The sequence below is a fragment of the Somniosus microcephalus genome, chromosome 9, assembly GCF_052327205.1.
Source record: "Somniosus microcephalus isolate GS21.2 chromosome 9, FLI_Smic_1.0, whole genome shotgun sequence".
In the NCBI taxonomy this organism is placed as follows: Eukaryota; Metazoa; Chordata; class Chondrichthyes; order Squaliformes; family Somniosidae; genus Somniosus; species Somniosus microcephalus.
The window spans coordinates 169,357,660-169,383,256 of NC_140995.1; the positions used below are offsets into that span (position 1 = coordinate 169,357,660).

The following is a 25,597-nucleotide window of genomic DNA, read 5'->3' on the forward strand; positions in this document are numbered from 1 at the left end:
AGAAGCACTAGTATGGAAGGTGGCATCGTCAGAACAGACGCGGCGGAGACGGAGAAACTGGGAGAATGGAATAGAGTCCTTACAGGGAGCGGGGTGGGAGGAAGTGTAGTTCAGGTAGCTGTGGGAGTCGGTGGGCTTGTAGTGGATATTTGTTGAAAGCCGATCGCCAGAAATGGAGACGGAAAAGTCAAGGAAGGGAAGGGAAGAGTCGGAGATGGACCATGTGAAGGTGAGGGCAGGATGGAAAGTGGAAGTAAAGTGAATGAACTTATCCAGTTCAGGGCGAGAGCAGGAAACGGCACCAATACAGTCATCGATGTACCGGAAAAAGAGGTGAGGGAGGGGACCCGAGTAGGACTGGAACAAAGAATGTTCCACATGTCCCATAAACAGGCAGGCATAGCTAGGGCCCATGCGGGTTCCCATAGCAACACCTTTAATTTGGAGGAAGTGAGTGGAGTCAAAGGAGAAGTTGTTCAATGTGAGAACAAGTTCAGCCAGGCGGAGGAGGGTGGTGGTGGATGGGGACTGGTTGGGCCTCTGTTCAAGGAAGAAACAGAGTGCCCGAAGGCCGTCCTGGTGGGGGATGGAGGTGTAGAGGGATTGGACGTCCATGGTGAAAAGGAGACAGTTGGGGCCAGGAAACTGGAAACTGTTAAAGTGACGGAGGGCGTTGGAAGAGTCGCGAATGTAGGTGGGAAGAGACTGGACAAGGGGAGAAAAAATAGAGTCGAGATAGGAAGAGATTTTGCATGTTTGCGCCAAGTAACCTGGCAGTTGCCATGACTCGTTCATCCTGCGGCAGTCTAGTGTGCCTCCGCTCTTCAGTCCACGAAACCAGATTTGCGGATGGCTACTTGGAGACAAGGGCTATCCCCTGAAGACATGGCTAATGACGCCATTCAGGAGGCCATCCAACGAAGCTGTGGAGTGCTACAACTCCAGCCACATTTCGACCAGATCCATTATCGAGCAAACCATCGGCTTGCTGAAGATACGATTCAGATGCCTTGATAGATCAGGTCGAGCCCTGCAATACTCAGCAGCCAGGTTCTCCAGAATCGTAGTGGTCTGCTGTGCACTTCACAACATGGCACAGCATCGTGGCTTGCAGCTGCCTGAGGGACAAGTGGCTCAGCGCATAGCCTCCTCAGATGAGGAGGAGGATGAAGAAGAGGAGGAGGAGGAGAATGAGAACAAAGACCTTGCGGAGGCGCATCAACCAGCGGTAGCGTTCAACACTCTGGCAACTTAGCTCCTCCATGGCCGTAGCCATCCTCTCCTCTACCGTAGCCATCCTTTCCGTGGTGATGCATTCATGCACCAATGCCTCCACAAAGGCAGTGCTCTTGTTAGCGATGGACTCCTCCATCCTCTCCACACTCGCAGTGACCCTGGAGACAAAACCTGCCAGAGACTCCTGCACCTGTTCCTGGAGTTCAATCACCACTCTCCTTCTGGATGGACCCGGAGGCACAGGGTCGACATGCAGCGGAGCCGAGCTGGGAGCGCCCTGCGGCCTCCAACAAGCACTCTCCACTGCTGTCCCTGTCTCCACCATCTGCTGATGCCCACTGGTGAGCTGTGATGCACCAGGTGACAACACTACTCTATCTCATGAAGGACCCACCGAGGTGTGAGTGTCTGCGCTGGTGCTGGGTGCGCTAAATTCTGCAGACGCTGCACCCTCAGAGGTTGCAGGTTCCTCTGAGGAGTGTTCCGGCTCAGCCTTTTCCTCCTGGACAGTGGGGAGTGGGGCTGCCGATGGTCCTGTGGGGGAGTAAAGGAAAGAGTTAGACATGTGCTATAAATGTTGCATGCACATGGAATTGTGCAGATGATCATAAGTCAATCAGTTTGAGCATCAGAAGCCATATCAGTCACTCATGCAATGTAAATGAGAGAGATGCAAAGCTATTCTGTCACCAGCTTGATCTGATGCGCCTGTCGGTCCATCCCCCACTTCCACATCCTCCTCGGCTCCCATGATCTCAAGGGCCACCTCCTCAGTGCTGGTGAGCTGGGCTATTGAGGGTGGCCCTCCTCCTGTCTTCGCCCTTTCCCTCTTATTGTGGGCTCTCTTTTCCTGCAATGAGGGACACAGGTGGAGTTTGAGTGAGAATGATGGAGTGAGGTCCCAAGACCAAGGGCCCTCCCTGTGTGTTGTTAGTTGTTGTCATAGCATCACAGTGATAGGGAGTGCGAGGCTAGCATAGTCAAATAGTTAAGTGATTTTGTACATAGAGAGAAAAGGATGGTTAAGGGTGCAAGGGATGTAAGGGTCGAGTGGGATGTGGAGGAGTAGGTTGACAATGCAGAGTGCTGGTGATGAGAGGAGACGGGGAGCAGATTGAGGGTAATGGTGATGTCATACTCACTTTTCCTGTGCAGACAAGGTCATTGAACCTCTTTCGGCACTGCAGCCAGGTTCTGCTGAACATTGATCTCGAACTGACCTCCTGAGCCAGTTGCAGCCACACAGCTTTCATCTGCTGGGGAGGTTTTTTCCTCCCAGAGGAAGGAAACAACACCTCTTTCTGAGCTCTGGCTCCCTCCACCAGAGCATGGAGGGAGTCCTCTTCAAACTGGGGTGAGGCCTTGGCCCTTGAACTAGACATTTCAGGAGGACCAAACAGTTAGAAGGTTAGCAAATAAAAGTTTAGAGGCAGGAAATGAACCAAGGCTGCTTGGAGCACTTAAATGCAGCTGCATAAATGACATCATCAGAGGCGAGTTTCAGGCCCAAAAGACTCATTGGGCCAGGGATCCGCACACGCTGGGAATCAATTGCCCAACTAGGGCAAAATCGCTAAATTATCCCGCCTGACATCAGAGGCGGGAGCGGGACCCGCCGACCACCTGACCCACCCCCAAACCACCATCAATGGCAAAATCCAGCCCGTTTAACATGTCAGGTCTGTGACCCTTCGCCAGAACTGGAAGAAGTTAGAGATGTAACGGGTTTTAAGCCCATCCCTCTCTATCTACATTGTCACTTCCCCATCTCACCAGCCACCCCTCACACTCGCCCTCATCCTAGTCCAATCATACCAACTAACAACACACAAGGGTAGGCACTTGTGTGTTTTAGCCAATGTTCATGTGAAGTTTCTGTTAATGTGCTGTCAAACATTGAAATCTTTATGGTGGGCAACCTGTCAAATTCAAAAAGCTGGGATAAAAAATCATTGTTAAGTGGCTGTAAACAAGCCACTAATGATTTGAATTGGGTCCCCCACCACTGGCTGTCGGGTCTGCTCAGCACTGGCAGACCCAACATCGGGAAATGCAGGTGTGTGCATTTTGACAGTGGGTTCACAGCTGACCCGCCACCCATCCCGTCCACCAAGCACTGGCAAAATTGTGGCCAACGTTTCAGGTCAATGACCTTTCATCAGACGAAAGTCTGGGTTCTGACGAAAGGTCGTCGACCTGAAACGCTAACGCTGTTTCTCTCTCTACAGATGCTGCCTGACCTGCTTAGTATTTCCAGTATTTTCTGTTTTTATTTCAGATTTCCAGCATCCGCAGTATTTTGCATTTGTATTACTTTTGTATACCTCCTGCCAATCAATTTACATAGAATTAACAGCACAGAAACTGGCCATTCGGCCCAGCTGATCTGTGCCGGTGTTTATGCACCACGAGCCTCCTCCCACCCTACTTCATTGAATCCCATCAGCATATCCTTCTATTCCTTTCTCCCTCATGTACTTGTCTAGCTTCCCTTTAAAGACATCTATGCTATTTGCCTCAACTACTCCCTGTGGTAGTAAGTTCCACATTCTAACCACTCTCTGGGTAAAGAAGTTTTCTCCTGAATTCCTTATTGGATTTATGAGTGACTATCTTATAGTTTTGGAATTCCCACCACAAATGGAAACATCTTCTCTACGTCTACCCTATCAAACCACTTCATAATTCTAAAGACTCCTATTAGGCCACCCCTCAGCTTTTATTACAGAATGCAGAAGAAACAGATTGCTGAGCAGCAGTTAATTTAAAAAAAACTGACTCGGTCATTAAATGGGTGGGATTTTATTGCGTGCCTCCCCCCAAACAAATGACTGACAAAAATTTATAATTCTGACATTGGAAGTGTTCTATTTCCCAGTCCTGACAAAATTTGCCCCATGAATTATTTGTAAAGGGAACTACTTACAATAGGTCGGATGTGCGCAACTGATGGACGTTGCACGCAATGATCCCCACACTGAATTATCACGCATTAAGGCAGTGAAACATTCACACACGTACAACAGAAAGACTAAACATCAAACGCAGAAAATGCTGGAAATGCACAGCAGGTGGACCAGCATCCGGAAGGGGGCGTGGCCAGTTTTGTCCGTGGTGTCGGCTTCTAGTGCGATGTTTTTAAAGCTAGCGCAAAAGATCGCGGGAACTCAAGTTGCGCTGAACACAATTTGCGTTTAAAATTCCATGATCTTTTGCGCCGGTTACGCCGATACCGGAGGAATTGCACCTAAAAAAACCAGGGCAATCGAGTGGAAACTCCAGGCCTGAATATAAAAGTAAAGGGGAATAAGCAACAAATAAATATTATATAATGTAAGATTGGTTCCATTTCCCAACACATTATGTCGTGAATAATTCAAGAAAAATCCCCAGGTCAGCTACACATTCACCAGCCACGATGCATTTTTACCCCATGTCTATCTTAAAATTAAAATGATTTTTAAAACAAAACCTGTAATTTAAGTTGTGAAATGAGGTCATTTCTTTCTTACAGCTATGTAAAACAATTGTTAGTCGGCAGTCAAATATAGCAGAACCACAGGGATGCTTTGCTCCAGCAGGGAATTTGAAAATACGGTCTGTTAATTCACTGGAAGCACCAGCGGTAAGCCAGTCACTCTTTTACACAACAAACCTCTTAAAATGGCAGAGACTGTGGATCCTTGCAGTGATGCTGTCATGGTCCAGGGGCTGGATGGATGTCCCACTGACTTCACTCTCTGCCACTGCAAAAATAAATACTGGATTATAGCACGGAGGACAGAGGGTAACATCCTCAACACTCCTCCATCACTTTAATGTTTCCAAACAGCATGTCGAAGGAAGTTCAAGTACACCATGGCGATCTGATTCCCCATTCAATTTTGTTGTTGTCATGGAGGTGCCACATTCCTGCACTTGACTGTGACAATTGAACACATTTGGTGGATTAATAACAGAACAATTCAAAGCAACCATTCACCAGTACTCGCCCCCAGCTGTTATGAATCAGCTTCCAGTAGTCATACGTCCAAGTTTTCAGCAAAAGTTCTTGGGCTCATTTCAGTGTGCTTAGTGCCCTAATTTGGGGCACCAATGGAGCAGTAATGGCTGTGAAATCCAACAAAATTCTTATCTGCCTGCAACCCAACAACAACAGCAACAACTTGTATTTATATGGCGCCTTTAACGTAGTAAAACGTCCGAAGGCGAAGCACAGGAGTATTTTAAGACAAAAAATTTGACACCGATCCACATAAGGATAAATTAGGGCAGATGACCAAAATTGGTCAAAGAGGTAGGTTTTAAGGAGCGTCTTAAAGGAGGAGAGAGAGGTAGAGAGGCGGGGAATTCCAGAGCTTAGGGTTAAGGCTACAGAAGGCACGGCCACCAAAGGTTGAACCCACCCTGTTTATGGCATGTCCAATTTTTTTTGCGTGGGGTGGGGGGGTTAAAGATTTTTCAGCTGCAGAAACTTTTCATCTGAAACAGGGAGTACCAACAAGAATAAATTCAAATGAGGGACTGGTGACGTTATGGATGCCAGAAAAGCTATTTTGCGCTCTTTGTGCCCACTACTCCACTTCCTGTTCCAGCCCACAGATCCAAATGGCATCTAAAGGGGCAAGCAGCTATATCAGGTATTGCTGCCAGAAGCAATTCTTGCGAGTTTTATTCTTAATTATGTATAAGCTATGTCAGTGAAGGGTGTGGAGCAATGTTCCCTTTAAGCTGCGCGGCCATGCAGCGCTCTGGAGCTTCCGCACAGCCAGCTCACCGGCTTTTAAATGGGAAAAACCGCGCTTGTGCGGTATTTTGAAAGGGCTGCGCAGTCCCTTAAAGGGGCCGCGCACCCAAAACAAAATGAAAGGGAACATTGGTGTGGAGGCAGATGATTTTCTAGCTTGAATTTCAGCTGGGAGCTAACATTTTATTTGGTCTATTGCGAGGAGAAGGGGGAAGAGGATGAGGAGGATGAAAGAGTCATTAACAGGCGTGTTGGTGGACACTTGATCATTATCCCCTGACAGAGTGTACAGACCAAGACAAACAATTCTGCATTAAGGTGTCACCCACCTCAGAATGACCATGGGGAATCTGTCTTCTCAGGGTCTGGGTTGGCAGAGAGGCAGCTGCTGAGCGTGCCACCTGTCGTAAGAAAACCTGTGGGTAGCACGCAGCAAAGAACTTGCACGTGAAGGGACAGTAAGGGCTAACTGTAATAACAACAGAAAATGCTGGAAAAACTCAGCAGGGTTCGACCCGAAACGTCAACTCAAATTTCTCTCCACGGATGTTGCCTGACCTGCTGAGTTTTTCCAACATTTTCTGTTGTTATTTCGGATTTCCAACATCTGCAGTATTTTGCTATCGTACTAAGGGCTAACTGTGACCTGAAACAGGCACAGTGCTGTGAATTGGCACAAATGGCAACCCTCCTCACAACAGCAAATGCAGCACCACCTTGGCTTCAGCAGCAGTCAAATAGGGGCTTCAGTGCTGGGCTGCTCAGTCCCGGAGACTCATGCCTGCACCCTCGACTCCCTTTCCTTGCATTTTTGCCTGACACTTCTTAATCCCCTGCTCTTTCAGCCTTGGCAAAGGCTGCTGAAGCCTGTTAAGGCTCTCAAGAAGTTTTCCAAAATTTTTTGTCACCCATATGTGACCCTTCCTTTTAATTGTCCCCATCCCTTTAAATTTCACTTACATTGTAATTTTCCTCTTGCACCTCTAGTACAATGCTGAGACCGGTCTGAGTTTGCACTTGTGTGAGTTGTGAGTAATTATGCAAAAGTCATTCTGAGAATTGAGTGTTATGTGCATTTGAGATTCAGTCAAGCATCAAATCAGTGCTAAACAAATTAGAAGTAATTTTACAGATGAAAATTAGCCCCCATATTGGAAAAGCCCCAATGTGGGCCATTTTACAAGACTTGCAGCTGAGTAATTCCTACATTACAACAATGACCACACTTCAAAACTACTTCATTGGCTGTAAAGCACTTTGGGACGTCCTGAGGTCGTGAAAGACGCTATATGAATGCAAGTCTTTCTTTTTTGAAAAGAGAACAGCTAGAATTTGAGGAATCTTACTCACGGCATTGTAAAGCTAATAAACTGGGAAAAGGTGCAAAGAAGTGCGAAATAATGCAATCAATGCATGATATTTTCTGGCTGTGATTTTCTACTCTCTCTATACTGGGCAGAAACTCGTGGGCTGGTGAGTGCACAAGCAGCAAACTCTGGTCTATATATTGAAATACATACATTAAGGAAGGAAGACTTGAATTTCCATGACATCCCAAAGTGCTTCTCAGTTATTGAATTACTTTTGAAGCATAGTCACTGTACTGTAGGCAAATGCAGCATCCAATCTGCGCACAGCAAGATTCCACGTACAGCAATGAGATGAATGACCAGTAAATCTGATTTGGTAAGGAAATAGTTGTTTGTGGCTCAGGAGAGACCTAGGCAAATGACTTCTGCAGTAGACAAGGGGGCTTGTGGTTATTTCATCTTCTCTGCTACAAAATTGCTATATCACAAAAGCTGGCAGGCACAGTATGATAAAGTGTAAAGAACTAACAGCATTCTACAAGAAGTACAGAAGCAGCATTCATAAAGCAAAAATCTAAGACTTTTCTTGACTATACCAGCCTATCTCTTTAAAGCAGATAGCACTGAAATGACAGCTCTGGAAGCTGTAGCGCCAGATTCTTTGGGAGCCGGGTATTATGGGTTTTGCCCATATTTCTGGTTCACTAGCACTCCTGGAGCACTAAGGGTAGGAAAATTGGACGTATATAAAGAAACAGCTTGCATTTATATAGCATCTTTCATGACCTCAGGATGTCCCAAACACTTGACAAACAGTGAAGCATTTTTGAAGTGTAGTCCCTGTTGTAACGTAGCGAAACACAACAGCCATTTGAACACAGCAAAGTCCCACAAACAGCAATGAGATAAATGAGCAGATTAATTGTTGGCCAGGACACTGAGAGAATTATCATGCTCTTCTTCGAATAGTACCATGGGATCTTTTATATCCACCAGAGAGTGCAGAAGAGACTTTGGTTTAACATTTCATCCAAAAGCTGGCAGGGCCAGCAGTACAGCGCTCCCTCGGTGCTACATTGAAACATTAGTGATTATGTGCTCAAGTTTCTGGAGTGAGGATTGAACCCACGGCATTATAACTCAGAGGCAAGAGTGCCACCATGGAACCAAGCCTCTTATCTATAGCTCCTTATTGAGTTTTCTATTCATTTTCAAATTGAGTTATATTTGTTAAACCAACACAAAGTCAGCTCAATCCTTTGTTCTACTGCTTGATGATTATTACCTCTTTGTCCAGGAAAATCACCACAGGCTGTATCTGAAGAGGCTTCTCTACTTCTCCATCTGAGGGCTGAATCAGGATGTACAGTTGTTGGGCACGTACATAAACTAAGCTACCGGTACTGGAGTATGAGAAGTTTCTGAAACGTAACATTTCACACAGTTATTAGGGTGCAGAAAATACAATGTGAAAATACATTAGATTTTTGCATCTTATAGCTCCTTTCGTAATCTATTATATATGTTTGACTCTTTACTTCTCTCCTCTCCTGAACGTGGTGATTCATACCAAAGTATGGTTCCCCACGTACTGGCAGCCCTCTGGCACTTTGGCCATGTGGCCATTCTTCACAAGTGAACCTACACAATGAGTGCTGACAGGCTATTCTACTATGGGAGAATCACACCCAAGCCCGATCCTGTCTTCAGAACTACGCTCTATGGCACTGGGCACTGGTGTGCAATTGGAAGTAGGAACTTTTGCTGATTTTTCCTTTCTAAAGCCCAGGATGCGAGCTGCCAGCCCAGCTAACATATCAACTCAGACCAGAGATCGAATCCAGGACCTTCCACATTGGGATAGAGACCATAGCTAACTGAATCAATTTTACATATATTAAAACAATAATTGACCTTTACCTTATAGGCTTGTGAATGGAATCGAACAACATATGTATTGTAATGATACTTAATAAGCATGTATTGAGAATTAAGCTACACTTGTCAGTGTTTTAGAATTCAGCTTCACCTTGCCAAATTCTTGTAAATTATCTTTTGCTAAATTCTTGTAAAACTTTTAAATTTATTAGTGCCTAAATACTGCTTCAATAATTAATTGGCTCTAAAGTGCTTTGGAACATCCTGAGGATGTGGACGATGCTATATGAATGTGAGTTTGTTCTTTCTTGAGCACACAGCAAGATAGCACTCAATAAGAATGTATGATCTGTTTGGGTACCCTCTTTAAAGAATTTCCTTCCATTGTGCTTTGAGCTATTTGATCCCTGTTTGTTATTTTTATCTAAATCAGAAGTGTGACCACTGTGCAATATTTAGACCACATATTTTGTCGTTGATTTTCTCAACGATATGCGGTGAAAATACTGCAAACTGCGTGGCACTAGTCAATTCAAAGCTTGCTACCTGCCCACTTTTCACAACTAAGATTCTGGCCCCAAACTCAAAACACTCTACCCCCATTCAATTTAACTCTTTAACTGCTAAATTACAGTTGGCCAAAGTTATATAATCCAAAGCAATTAGTTATGTTTTAAGTGGATCAGATAAATGGAAAAGTAGCTTAAAAATATATTAATATAATAAGACATCAATTTTAGCACCCTTGAATGAACATTAAACTTAAACAATTAATGAGATTTGCACATTTTAATTAATAAACGTTCCACTCAGAAAACAATTTTGAAGAAAACTAAAGCTATTATACGATTTGTTTAAATTATTCAATTAACTTCAATTAACTCAAGACATATTTTCACCTAATTATTTCAGTGCCTTTCTGACAATTCGACTTGGATAACATCCTAGTTGGCCTAGACTGTATCTTCATCTCCATCTTTTAATTAAATTGTATTAAAATTACAACAGTTAAAAGCAAATTTAATTATAAGACTGGCTGCCTCTACGTAAAAAATGGGACTGCTATGCAACATGTCAAGGAGCAGAGGATGATTTTTGACAGATGTAATGATGAATATATTAACATGCATAACACTAACATCATGATCATTATTTTATTAGCAAAATTTTGTCACAGACTTTTCAACTCCCTTTGTTGTGAGCTCTAATCTATTTGCTGTATCAGAAGAAAATGATTGAAAATTTAAAAAGTCTTACGCGTTAATATAATTAAAATAGTTTGTTTCCACCTTCAAGATAAGCCTCGTGGACTTAATGATAGCCTAATTTAGCCCCTTGTTTAAATCACTGTAATTTAATACACTTATCATTCATCTATAACCAGTTCCCTCTCTTCCCCTTGTAACGGCTCCCACTACTTCCTTGAATGTTGCTTTCATGGTCGCTAACCCTGCCTCCTCAAGATTTCACTTTCTACATGCACCCATTCTTGGCTATAAATACATTAATAACAGGGTCTGGTTACACTCGCACCACCATCGCTGGCCCCACTCTTATACACTTGAATTCCTCCACCAACATGAAGGGCAGCTGCAATACACACATGATAATTGTTCTGTACATTCTCAGTCATATATTCTAATCCAGCATTTGCATAATGAAATTATATTCATTACAAACAAATCAGATTTCAAATATGACCTATTTTGGAAATAGTTTCATTTTTCTATGTGACATTAGAAGTCGTAAATCTGTGTAGTATTTACAAGTGAGATTGATGTCCATTTTATATTAGTATCTTCCCATCCTTCAGAACAAGCAGTGCAGGATAGATATCACTGAAATTTGAAACCACCGCCTATACTTGAAGACATTCCTTTCACTAAGAAAATTCAAAATATTTATGAAACAGCCTCCACTTCAAATGTGATCTGGGGAATTAACATAAATATTAAGTATATATAAATGTTAAAACTGATGTTTATCTGTAGAGCATTGCAGTTTTAAAAGCTGGTATTTGTGTTCTTGTCATTTTCCCTTTCCCTGCAAGGCTTCTCCATTCCCATGTGAGTTAATTCAGTTGAGAGAGTGCAACAGTCGATGCGGCTTCAATCATCCAGTGAGGTACATGGTCTTCTTCAGATGGGGAAGTGGAGTATTCATGGAATCTTGTACGATGGGTAATGTCGCTGCCCCTTAGCGGGAATGAACTTCTGCCTTGCCATATCTTTCTCTAGGATGAAATGGTCTATGTGACCTCTATCAATTGATCATCTGATATAGTTCATGGGGTTTCCTTCAGCCAGCAGGAATCTAATGGCCCAGTAGCTTCTTCAGCTGGGACAATGCTATTAATTAGTAATGAAACAAATCATGGTTACAGTTTGTAAACTAGAATAAACAACAGCTGGGGACTCTTATCCTGGAAGTACTTGGGAGTTCTAATAGCACTCTGTTACAAGGAAAAGCTCCAAAACTAATAACATTTCTCAACCAGAAGACACATGAGAAATAAAGCTTAACAAGACAACCCTAGTTTGCCAAAGACTACAATTTAACTACAACATAAAAATAAAAAATATGCAGCAAATAAAACTGACCCTCAAATTGAACTTCACAACTTCCAAGTGCAGAACTATACCCACCAATCTTCACTTAACACAAGAGACCAGTGAAGGGGTTAAAAATATGGCTTAAACTTTGAAAAGATGAAACATATTTGTACGAGGGCATTCATAATTCTTCTGCCTAACTAATGTGAATTCAAAGCAAGATTAAAGGTGAATATTACAGTATAAGATGATATTACCATTTTTAATTTGTATTAAGGTTATGGGTCATCATATGAATTTTCTTTATAATATATCAAGCTGACAATATGCAGCAAAAATTGTAATAGATAAAAGTAAGCGAAAAGGGCACTGTCTTTTTTGGATAGGTCAATGGCAGCCAGGAGACTCACACATCCGCCTTTCATCCCATCATCATCCTTTTTTCCTATTAAATGTGGACACCCAATTAACATCTCAGCTTGGCGGACAATCTCATTTTCAGTGAATTATTGCAATTTTTCCCTTCTCTGAAATGAGAGTGATCACAATACATCATAGCATTCTGCGGATTAGCACTAATTGATTTGAGTACAGAGTGTGATGGCCTACTTATATAATCTAGCCCTTATTTGGTCCTACGAGGGACGAAGGGAATATTAGATTCCCAGGTCTGTTACCATGGCAATGAGAGTCACCTGACATCTTGTTACAAAGTGGTGAGGTTGGATTGCTTTCCCAGTGGGGTCGTCAGTAAACTGGAGTGATGTCCAAACATCATTACATGCTGCTCTGATATTAAAGCAGGGGATTAGCACCTTATTGCAGGCAACCTGGATTTGTCATTTCACCTTCATTATCTAATTTACTGTCAGTAATGTGACTGTGCCTGCGGGTAGGAAGACCTGGGCCAAAATCTAAACTTTAACCCTTCCAGTTCTCTCCTCTGAGGGAATAGTTTATCACAGCTGTGCCCCATGCAGACAGTGAGATCTGTAACTTTTCCGTTGCAAACGTGCTCAAGTCTTGCTCCTCCTGATTCCTATTAAAATTTTAATAATGCTAACTCCTTTGACTTTGAGGTGTTAGAACTAAAAAGGCAAGTCCCATTGAGTAGCCATGAAATTTGTACCTGATTTTTTTCGGTCCATCTAAAGCTGCATGATCTTACAACCTTTAAATACACCATGGGAAACTATTTACAAACACTTAACGCATTTGTCTCAAATTCCACTCTGCTTTTTTTAATGGAGACATTAACCAATTTATTTTAAACAGCTTAAGGCCTCTGTTAAAACAGCAGAGGGGGGAATTTCAAATGAATGCATTACATGTTCACATCTATTTTCTCAGAGTCCTACAGCTTTCTTCAAACTACGAGTTTCCTGAAAAATAAATTATTTTCCTTCAGGAAGGTATTGGACACCATCCAGTAATTACTTTGCCTGTTACTGGCACAAAAATCAGTTTTCACGATCATGAAGACCATTATTATTTTGCAAATGATTTAATTCAGGTGCACTAAATAAGTGCTTGGTTGTTTGGAAGAGAATTATTTAAAAACAGAGCTCTCTCGACACTGGAGAAATGTTTGGAATGACCTTTATGATCACCAAGAGTGATATAGATATTTCATGATATGAAGCTGGATTTATTTTTAAGAAAGACATACATCAAAATAGGTAATAGTTTTAAACTACAATGAGTGACTGTCAGTTGTAATGGCAGATCTGCGAAAGATTTCAGTAAATCTGTGCTTGTAGCACCACAAGGACTATTTCATGGATTTGCTATAAGATTGTGCTCTGATGTCCTAATAACATAACTCTGTGGCAACAAAACAGAAATGTAGTTTCCGTATTTATTTATGATTGTTCAGCTTGTTCCCTCTGCTATTTGTCTGTATTTGTGGATTCGCTACCTCTTGGGGTGCCCCTCTCCACCCACTGCCGCATCCCATTCTTTGACCTCCTTCTTGATCTTTTCCTGTATAATTTATCTGTTGCAAATGTACATAGTAAGGGCTCTCCCTAGTGTATGCATGGTTAAACACGTCATTTAGCATACTTGTACTTTTAAAAGCTTGTAGTTTTATGTAAACCTCTCAATTAAAAAAAAAACATTTAAAAATAATTCAGAACCAAGATAGACAAAATCCAACATTTAAAAATATTATACACTTTTGATATAAAAATGTATTTAGACGGTGAGCGTTGAAGAGAATGGGCCCTAATGAGGTGTTACTTTGAGTGGTCATTCATTCCCAATGCTGCTATGAAAATTGGTAGCATGGAAGTTGTATTATCTCTCTATTTTAATATGAAAGAGTAGATGTTTAACATTTGCAGAAATATATATAAAATAACTAACTTATATTATTGTAGAAAGTGACAGATTTAGTAAAGAGGTAATGCCAAGGCAAGCCATAAAGGCTGACTTTGAAGTGGTTTGGAGATTGCCTGGTTGCATAATTCAAGTAGACGGTTTTAGGATTGTTGCGGGTCGAGTTTCCGTGGAGATTCTGCAATCTCCCACCATAACTTCAGCAGAAACCTTGGACAAACAGCGTAAATGGCTGTTTACTCCATTTCTCCCAGGTTTCTGCCAATCTTCCACTGAAGTTACAGCAGGAGATCGGAAGAAATGCCACAGAAATTCCAGGTGTTGTTCTTTATAAATTGCATTTCTTTATATTTTCTTTCTATCTAATCTGCCTAATTTACACTGTGGTTTAGTGACTATGCATCAGCGGCATCCATTACCTTTGTGATTTTCTACGCACCATTGATATATATTTTTCTCATATAACTTACATTTATATAGAGAAAATTGTCTGGAAGGTCCTTCTCAGATGAAGAACGGAATGCTGCCAAGCTTTTGTGGAGTTCAGATGTGAACAAAGGCAGCTTACTTAAGCTGCCATTTCCTTATGGTACGTGAGGGAGTAATCTGTGCATCAGAGATGTCTTTTTTTATTTGTTCTTGAGATGTGGGCGTCGCTAGCAAGGCCAACATTAATTGCCCATCCCTAATTGCCCTCAAGAAGGTGGTGGTGAGCCACCTTCTTGAACCATGCAGTCCGTATGCTGAAGGTACTCCCACAGTGCTGTTAGGGAGGGATTTTGACCCAGTGACGATGAAGGATCGGCGATATACTTCTAAGTCAGGATGGTGTATGACTTGGCGGGAAACTTGCAGCTGATGATGTTCCCATGCGCCTGCTGCCCTTGTCCTTCTAGGTGGAAGAGGTCCTGGATTTGAGAGGTGCTGCCGAAGAAGCCTTGGCAAGTTGCTGCAGTGCATCTTGTAGATGGTACACACTGCAGCCACGGTGCGCCAGTGGTGGAGAGAGTAAATATTTAAGGTGGTGGATGGTGTGCCAATCAAGTGGGCTGCTTTGTCCTGGATGTTGGCGAGCTTCTTGAGTGTTGTTGGAGCTGCACTCATCCAGGCAAGTAGGGAGTATTCCATCACACTCCTGACTTACATAGAAACATAGAAGATAGGAGCAGGAGTAGGCCATTCGGCCCTTCGAGCCTGCTCCGCCATTCAACGAGATCATGGCTGATCATCCAAACCCTAGCGCCCGGTCCCTACACCGACAGCCATCCCACCCAAGCCCTATCCCCGTAACCCCATAACCCCACATATTTAATCCCCCCTAACACTAAGGGCCAATTTTTATCATGGCCAATCAACCTAACCCGACTTGTGCTTTGTAGATGGTGGAAAGGCTTTGGGGAGTCAGGAGGTAAGACACTCGCTGTAGAATACCCAGCCTCTGACCTGTTCTTGTAGTCACAGTAATTATGTGGCTGGTCCAGTTAAGTTTCTGATCAATGGTGACCCCAAGGATGTTGATAGTGGGGTATTCGGTGATGGTAATGCCATTGAATGACAAGGGGCGGTGGTTAGAACCTATCTTGTTGGAGATAGTCATTGCCTGGAACTTGTGTGGCGCGAATGTTACTTGCCACTTATCAGCCCAAGCCTGAATGTCGTCCAGGTCTTGCTGCTTGTGGGCATAGATTGCTTCATTATCTGAGGAGTTGCAAATGGAACTAAACACTGTGCAATCATCCACGAAAATCCCCACGTCTGACCTTATGACAGAGGGAAGGTCATTGATGAAGCAGCTGAAGATGGTTGGGCCTAGGTCACTGCCCTGAGGAAATCCTGCAGTGATGTCCTGAGGCTGTGATGATTGGCCTCCAACAACCACAACCATCTTCCTTTGTGGCAGGTATGACACCAGCCAGTGGAGAGTTTTCCTCCTGATTCCCATTGACTTCAATATTACTAGGGCTCCTTGATGCCACACTCAGTCAAATGCTACCTTGATGTCAAGGGCAGTCACTCTCACCTCACCTCTGGAATTGAATGATTTCGTCCATGTTTGGACCAAGGCTGTAATGAGGTCTAGAGCCAAGTTGTCCTGGCGGAACCCAAAGTAAACATTGGCGTGCAGATTATTGCTGAGTAAGTGCCGCTTGATAGCACTGTCAATGATACCTTCCATCACTTTGCTGATGATTGAGAGTAGACTGATGGGGCGGTAACTGGCTGGATTGGATTTGTCCTGCTTTTTGTGGACAGGACATACCTGGGCAGTTTTCCACATTGTCAGATAAATGCCAGTGTTGTAGCTGTACTGTAACAACTTGGCTGGAGACGCGGCTAGTTCTGGAGCACAAGTCTTCAGCACAACAGCTGGGATGTTGTCAGGGCCCACAGACTTTGCTGTATCCAGTGTGCTAAGCCATTTCTTGATATCACGTGGAGTGAATGGAATTGGCTAAAGACTGCCTTCTCTGATGGTGGTGACCTCAGGAGGAGGCCAAGATGGATCATCCACTCGGTACTTCTGGCTGAAGATGGTTGCAAACACTTCAGCCTTGTCTTTTGCACTCACGTGCTGGGCTCCACCATCATTGAGGATGTGGATGTTCATGGAGCCGCCTCCTCCTGTTAGGTGCTTAATTGTCCACCACCATTCATGACTGGATGTGGCAGGACTGCAGAGCTTTGATCTGATCCATTAGTTGTGGAATTGCTTGGCTCTCTCTATAGCATGCTGCTTCTGCTGTTTAGCATGCATGTAGTTCTGTGTTGCAGCTTTCCCAGGTTGGCACCTCATTTTTAGGTACGCCTGATGCTGCTCCTGGCATGCTCTTCTACACTCTTCATTGAACCAAGGTTGGCCCCTTGGCTTGATGGTAATGGTAGAGTGAGGTATATGCCGGGCCATGAGGTTACAGATTGTGCTGGAATACAATTCTGCTGCTGCCCCATATCACCTCATGGATGCGCAGTTTTGAGCTGCTACATCTGTTCTGAATCTATCCCATTTAGCACGGTGGTAGAGCCACACAACACGATGGAGGGTGTCCTCAGTGTGAAGAAAGGACTTTGTCTCCATACTACTGTACGGTGGTCACTGCTACCATGGACAGATGCATCTGCGACAGGTAGATTGGTGAGGACGAGGTCAAGTAGATTTATTCTTCATGTTGGTTCTGTGCCGCAGGCCAATTCTGGCAGATATGTTCTTCAGGACTCAGCCAGCTCGTTCAGTAATGGTGCTACCGAGCCACTGTTGGTGATGGACACCCAGAGTACATTCTGTGCCCTTGCTACCCTCAGTGCTTCTTTCAAGTGGTGTTCAACATGGAGGAGTACTGATTCATCAGTTGAGGGAGGGCAATAGGTGGTAATCAGCAGGAGGTTTCCTTGCCCATGCTTGACCTGAAGCCATGAGACTTCATGGGGTCCGGAGTGAATGTTGTCACTCCCTCCTGACTGTATACCACTGTGCCGCCTCCTCTGGTGATGGAGGAGTCTGGGACATTGGCTGAAAGGTATGATTCTGTGAGTATGACTATGTCAGGCTGTTGCTTGACTAGTCTGTGGGACAGCTCTCCCAGTTTTGGCACAAGTCCTGTAGGGTTCTCAAAATTCCCACATTCCCCAGAGTTATTAATAAAGGGACCCTGAAGGACGAAGTTATAAGGGTACCCTAAACAAAATGGCTTCTGGACCTCGTGGCAGAAGCCTGCAAGATTGAAAAAACCAGGGCCCTGCAAAACGGCAGGTCAGATGACATGTCTGGGTCTGTGAAGGACTTGTTATTTCTCAAGCCAGACATTAGATAATGCAGAATACGCATTAAACCAATCAACTCAGGAAAGACTTAATCTTCAACCCATCAAACCTTTTGCATAAATAATCGGTTACAGTTCGAAGTAGCCACCAAGCCAGAAACATGCTGATTAAACATTATGAATAACAAACACCGAGACATTAAGGAACATTTAACAACGGGACAACCACCCAAAAAGCAGTTAAAGTGAACGACTATAATCACTTTAACGATCCTGCCAAAATTAGATAAAGAACTAACCCTGATTTGGCGCGCAGATAAGGAATCTCTGAAGTAGTATAATTGTAGGCCCACCGATAACCGAAGGGTGTGCAGCAGAGAAGAAGACGAGGTGAGATGAGGCGAATGGCAAGGCCGATAAGCAGAGAAGGGCAGCGTGGAGAAGCGTTGGGGACGAGCGGGCACACACCCCGGTCCGGGCATAAGCTGACGTTCGAAGCAGGGGTAGAAGAAGAAGCCGACGACCACGAGCACCTCGGTAACAAAGGGCCGGGTAAACTATACCTTCGGATCATTACCACTGCACAGGTAATGATCTAGGCCACCACGACCAAGCCAACACCGAACCCCAACCATGACAAAACTTCGACGACCAGACCACCACCAGAAGAACAAAACCCGAAGTTTCTATTCTGCAAGGTAAAGTACCCAACAAAGACTTTACTCCCTATCTCTAACGGAGGAAAAGAGGGTACTTTACTCAGACGACTCCACCGTCGTGCCCTGGGACCACGTGACGATGGCAGGCCTCAAAAGACAACAAGAGCGAACCCCAAAATCACAACCGGCTTAATCGACAGGATTCGACCTGTCCAGAAACCCTTATTGGTGAGCATAATCCCTGGCCCCTCACAGCACAATTAGTTAGATATTGGGGGTGGGACAAGGGTAAGGGGATTAATACTGTGATTTTTCCCTCGATGTGCCGTGTGTTCCCCATTCCCAATTAAGTGTGCTCTTGTAAGCCTGTAACTATTCCAGTAATTTTTCCAGTGTTGTAATTTTATTGTGCCTTTTAATAAAAGTATGGTTTTCTTGTACCAAACCAGTTGTCTACTCCAATTCTGTATCGCCGCCTGTACCTAAGTCCAGTGTCTAGAACCCAGGGGTGTGGGAGTGATTCGAACTGCTCAGAGACCCAGTCAGAGGCGAGCTGACTGCGCACACGCCACCCCCTACAGTCCCCAGATGTTAGTGAAGAGGACTTTGCCCGATCGACTGGGCTGGATGTGCCTTTGTCGTATCTGAAGCCAGGCCTATCCCCTTCAACTGATTTTTCTTCCACCAAGGCCATGTCAGAGAGCAGTTAAGATCAACCATATTGTTGTGGGTCTGGAGTCACGTATAGGCCAGACCAGGTAAGGGTGGCAGATTTCCTACCCTAAAGGACATTAGTGAACCAAATGGGTTTTTACGACGATCTGGTAGTTTCATGGTCACCATTGCAATACTGGCTTTTTATTCCAGATTTATTTAATTAACTGAATTTAAATTCCCCAGCCGTCATGGTAGGATTTGAACTTACGTCTCTGGATCATTAGTCCAGCCCTCTGGATTACTTGTCCAGTAACATAACCACTATGCTACCGTTCCCACCATTTCCATTACCTAGGATATACGGCACAGAAACTGGCTATTCGGCCCAACCAGTCCATGCCGACGTTTATGCTCCACTCGAACCTCCGCCCGTCTTTCCGCATCTAACTCCATCAGCATAACCCTCTATTCCATTCTCCCTCATATGCTTATCTAGCCTCCCCTTAATGTATCTATACTGTTCGCATCAACCACTCCCCGTAGTAGCAAGTTCCACATTCTCACCACTCTCTGGGTAAAGACGTTTCTCCTGAATTCCCCATTTGATTTCTTGGTGACTATCTTGTATTGATGGCCTCTAGTTTTGCTTTTCCCCACAAGTGGAAACACTCTCACTTTTGCCGGCACTCAGAGGGCAGGTTTGGAGGCGGGTTGGGAGTTAAAATCCAAATGATTGATGGCGGGTAGTGAACCCGCCGCCATCCCGCCTCCACTCAACTTTGCAAAGTGTCGGGTCTGCGAGTCCCGATCAGACCCAGCACCAAACGGCAGGAGAGGAACTTACGGCAGTTAACTGCCCCGTTTGAGGCGCCAGCCTCGCCAGGGCGCCGGAAGTACCGCCCCGGAAGGAGTCGTGGCCACCCGCCGCAAATTCAGTTTCAGCGCCCCAGACGGAAGCGCGGTGCTACTCGAGGCACCCCACATCCCTCTTGGGGCGCTGCAACTGAAAATCGCAGCGCAACGTGCCGCAGCGCCACACGCTGCGGCACGGCATGCTGCGGTACTGCAGGCCTTCCTCCCCTTCTTAAAGGGGAGGGGCCTGCTGCAGCGCGCTCAAAGAGCGCGAGTGCCGGCAAAAGAGCCCGGCACCAAGGAGAAGTGCCGGGCTCTTGGGACACAGCCGGCACTCCGCGGGGGGCGGGGCGGCTCAGGAGGCCGGGGATGGCGGCGCGGAGAGGTGCTGGCAGGTGGCCAGCAAAATAAATGGCTGGCCCGCACCTCAGCGCCTCTACAACCGCAGGTAGGCCCCCCTGAACCGGTCGCAAATTCCGACCGGCGTTAAAGCAGGGGGCGCTACTAAATTTTGTGATCGGGGCGGTAGCGGGGCACTGCGCACACCAATGACATCATCGGTAGTGGCGCAGCACTAACGGCTAGTGCTGTCATTAGCGTCCCGCTAAATTTAGCGGGAGGCGTGGCCAGTGGCGCAAAACCCACTAAGTGCCCTCTTAGGGTGCTAACGGGTGGCGCAGGCCACTGAATTTCTAGGCCTTTCAGCGTGTTGCCCGTCGTGCGACAAACACGCCAGCTGATTGTGCCGGGTTCAGCAATTAGCTGATTTGTTGACAGCTGCTCCTGCAGCATAAAAGCAGATGTGCAACATTGCTCACTTTCAGATGCCAGAACTTTGTGCTTTGTGGTTTTGGAACACATTTTGCTGGTCTATTGAGCTTGTGAGTGTTTAAGCTGAGATCCATATGTACTGTGAGCTCCTTGGAATACCCTCTTGCCACATTGACTGAGCGCTTATAACATCTCTTCCTCAACTGAGATATATACCAGCGGAATGGGAACCATTTATACCCTCTCATCCTGGTCCTCAGAATTGGAGGGAGAGCAACTGTGGCAGCAGCGAACCAGGCACAACAGCAGCACCAACAACAGGAGCGCCAAACTTCTCCTCAGCTACCTGATGATGCACAGGGCGTCAGCGCAGGGCTGCACCTCACTGCAGGAGATACTCCCAACACAGGGTGTACAGGCTGAGGATGAGCTTCCTCAACATGAGTGAGAAGCAGTGTCAAAGGAGGCTGAGACTTTCGCGAGAGGTAGTCGCAGACATCTGCACAATGCTCAATCAAGACCTGCAGCCAAGAGGAACAGGTGGACACTCCTTACCAGTGGCTGTTAAAGTCACCACTGCACTCAACCTCTTTGCTTCAGGGTCCTTCCAGGGTTCATTAGCAGACATCAGCGGCATCTCCCAGTCGGCCACACACACTTGCATCATGCAGGTTACCGATGCCCTCTTTGCAAAAGTGCACAATTACATCCACTTCTCCACGGATGAAGCAAGTGTAACCGTGCGTGCGGTTGGCTTTGCAAATATGGCAGGCTTGCCAAGGGTGCAGGGCGTCGTAGGCTGCACACATATGGCCATTAGGGCACCCTATCACAACCCAGCTGTATTTGTCAACCGCAAGGGCTTCCACTCCCTTAACATCCAGCTGGTGTGTAACCACAAGAAGAACATTATGCATGTTTGCGCTAAGTTCCTTGGCAGTTGCCATGACTCATTCATCCTGCGGCAGTCTACTGTGCCTCAGCTCTTCAATCTGCCAACCCAACTTTCCGGATGGCTACTTGGAGACAAGGGCTATCCCCTGAAGACGTGGCTAATGGCGCCATTGAGGAGGCCATCAAACGAAGCTGGGGAGCGCTACAATGAGAGCCACATTTCCACCAGAAGCATCATAGAGCAAATCAGAGGATTGCTCAAAATGCGATTCAGGTGCCTCGACAGATCTGGTGGAGCCCTACAGTACTCACCAGCCAGGGTCTCCAGAATCATCGTGGTCTGCTGTGCCCTGCACAACATCGCACAGCAGCGTGGCTTAGCGCTGCCTGAGAAACAAGTGGCTCAGCGCACAGAGGAGGAAGAGGAGGTGGCAGATGAGGGATGCCTTGCGGGGGGGGGGGGGGGGGTGCTAATTCCATCCAGCATGCGAAAACATTGCTGGCTGTGAGGCAAGGGATGCACTCATCCATGCCAGATTCGCATAATTTTACGCATCAACCACATGTGGCTGGCACATGGAAATGAATGTCTGTCCAACCTTCTTAACACACCATACAGCATCTGTACAATAAACTGTGGTTTCCTGTCAATCTCACCACCATCATTTCAGATGAAAGATGCCCTGACCACTCACTGTGCAACTTCCAGTGAGCACACATAGGCCAACTCTTTGAATCTTTGCCATTGCTTTTCTTTAACTCATTTATAATCATGATGACAAACATCTCTACATCCCCCACTTCCAGCTCCTCTGCACCTCCGACGATGTCGAGAGCAGCCTCCTCAACATTTGTTAAAGTCGCCAGGGATGGTGGGCCTCCTCCTGTACTCCCCCTCTCCCTCTTGTTGTGGGCTCTCTTTTCCTGCAATGAGGGACACAAGTGGGGTTTCAGCGAGTTTGATGGAGTGAGTGTAAAGAATCCATAACATAGAAGATTAGAGGGAGACAAAGATGGAGTGAGGTGCCAAAACCTAGGTGCCTCCCTGTGCGTTGTTTGTTGTTGTCATTGCATAACAGTGAGAGCGAGTGTGAGGGGTGCATAATAGGATGGTGAAGTGATTCTGTACATAGAGAGGGATAGGTAAGGATGCAAGGGAAGTAAGGGTAAGTTGGGATGTGCAGGAGTAGGTTGACAAGAGTGCTGGTGATGAGAAGAGATGGGAAGCAGTTTCAAGGTAAGTGTCAGGTTATACTCACTTTTGCTGAGCGTAGCAGATCATTGAACCTTTTTCGGCACTGTACCCAGGAGCATGAGCACAACGACCTTGCGCTTACCTCCTCAGCAATTTGCAGCCAGTCTGCCTTTGTTTGCTGAGGAGGCTTCCTCCGGCCATTGGGAGGGAACAGAACCTCCCTGCGCCCTCTTACTCCCTCCACAAGAGCATGGAGGGAGTCATCATCAAATCGAGGAGCAGCCTTAGATCTTGCAGCAGTCATGTGCCAAAGACCCGTTTTCAGGAGCAGAATAAAAAAATGAAATCCAAAGGCTACATGGGCCCCTTAAAAGCTCCTGAATGGAAGACGTCAGCAGAGGCGAGCAGCACACCCGAACCCACTGATCGGGCCGGGTAGCGCGCACGGCGGGCTTAATAAGCCCAGTTAAATTTAAATCGTGATTTCGGAGCGGCTGAAGCCGGCAGCGGGACGGGAAGCGGCCAACCAGTCAACCCGACTCCAACCCGCCTCCGCTGGGAAAGTCGCGGCCTTTGTGTCTACTCTATCAAAACCTTTCATAATTTTAAAGACCTGTATTAGGTCATCCCTCAGCCTTCTCTTTTCAAGAGAAAAGAGACCCAGCCTGTTCATCCTTTCCTGAGAGGTATACCCTCACATTTTTGGTATCATCCCTGTAAATCTTTTTTGCACCCTAAGCTGCGCCTCTATATCCTTTTTGTAATATGGTGACCAGAATCGTACGCAGTACCCCAAGTGTGGTCCAACCAAGGTTCAATACAAGTTTAGCATAACTTCGCTACTTTTCAATTCTATTCTTCCAGAAATAAGCCCCAGTGCTTGTGGTCCAAGAAAGTACTCCCTGCTGGCGCACAGTCTACTTTTAATTTTGGAATTCAAATCTTCTATTTTATTTGGTGGGGGGTGGGGGGGTGGGCAGGTGTTGGTCAGCTTAGTGATAGGAATGGAGTTTTTATTTGAAAAATAATGTTTCCCAGTATTCTTTGCAAACTTACTAAGACACATAAATGGTGACTTTAAAAAGAATCAAAACTGCAATAATATAGCCTGAACCAATATAACTTTTCCTCTACTTAAGTTTTCTTGTGCCCATCAAGGTGAAGCCTCCAACAAGGTTCTTCAGCCTCAACCGCAAAAGGCCATCCTAACTCTACTAGTGTGATATTTTCTCCATTTCTCATATTAGTCATCTTGTGGCCACATTGGGCTGGATATTCATGGGGAAGGCAGGTTGGGGGCAGGGGTCTCTGATGCAGGCAGTGTTGGGTCCGTGGTTCAATGGATAAATAATCACACGGATGCTGTACATTAACAAATAACAGGTCTTTACTGGAGGAGGGTAATCTCTAGACTGGGGGTACAGAGGCATGCGCAAAGCTTATATACCGGTGTGGTCACCGCCGGTACTACAGTATACAGGAGCTGTAAAAGTAGTTCTGACTTAAAGGCACATACACTACAATTCCCTCCCCTTTTAGATGAATAATACCCCCTAATATTCAAATAACAATTAACATTTTTACATGTACATTCAATAACAAAAGTCCAGTTATAGATTCAGTCTTTGGGGTGGCTTCCTGACCCTTTCGGGATAGCGCCTTTCCAGAGGTTCTTGTTCTTGGTGCAGAGGCGATTCTGACCCCTTTTCATCAGGTAGTTCATCGGGTTCCACTGCTACTGGGTCTGAAGTAGATGCTACCGGTATGTCGGGTTCATCCCCAGGTACTCGAGACATGGGGTTGACGCGTTCCTGTGACGCTAAAATCTGATCGACGTGGTGTCTCACAATGTTCTCCCTGACATCCACTGTGTACATTAATGGCCCCTGCCTGGTACATATCGTTCCGGGTTGCCACTTCTCTGTTCGATAGTCACGGGCCAAGACTGGTTGCCCTACATTAAAGCTCCTTGTCGGCTTCTCATTGATGTGCTGGAATTGTTTGTCCTCAACATTTCTTCGCACATTTGGTCTGAGCAAGTCCAGACGAGATCTCAACCTTCGGATAAAGAACATCATGGCCGGGGTCTGGTTGGTAACTGCATGTGTCGCGTTTCGGTAGGCTAATAAGAAATTGTCCATCTTATGCTGTAGTGGAATTTCCTCGTCGCACATGGCCTTTATCGCCTTCTTAAAGGTTTGTACGAACCTCTCAGCCAATCCATTTGTGGCTGGATGATACGGGGCGGATGTGTAATGCCTTACCCCATTCCTTTTCATGAATTTTTGGAACTCGTCGGACACAAACTGTGGTCCATTATCAGAGCAAATCTGCTCTGGCAACCAGTTTCTGGCAAATATGGTCCGTAGGACTGCAATCGTTTTCTCTGTAGTGGTTGAAGACATCTTTATCACCTCAGGCCACTTTGAATGAGCATCCACTGCTATTAAGAACATTGAGTCCATGAATGGACCAGCAAAATCAATATGCACCCGTTGCCATGGAGAGGAGGGCCACTCCCATGGGTGTAGAGGGGCATGTGGTGGTGCATTTTGGAGCTTCTGGCATCCAAAGCAGCTCTTAGTTAGGTCTTCAATTTGTTGATTGATTCCCGGCCACCACACATAAGCCCTAGCAAGGCTTTTCATTTTTACTCCCCCCAGATGACCTTCATGTAGTTCATTTAGCATTCTCTCCCTTAACTTGGGTGGAATCACCACTCTGGATCCACACATCACTGTCCCCTGG

General features: G+C 45.5%; 1 protein-coding gene across 1 annotated transcript in view; it reads right to left on the reverse strand.

Annotated features, from left to right (window-relative positions):
* LOC147112824 (fibrocystin-like) overlaps window positions 1–25,597 on the reverse strand; it is a 610,710-nt gene that overhangs the window by 51,281 nt on the left and 533,832 nt on the right. Inside the window, exons 38-39 of the mRNA XM_085998227.1 lie at window positions 8,579–8,714; window positions 4,892–4,982 (exon numbers count right to left, since the gene is read on the reverse strand). Coding sequence (XP_085854353.1) covers window positions 4,892–4,982; window positions 8,579–8,714 — 227 coding nt within the window. The remainder of the gene's footprint in view (window positions 1–4,891; window positions 4,983–8,578; window positions 8,715–25,597) is intronic.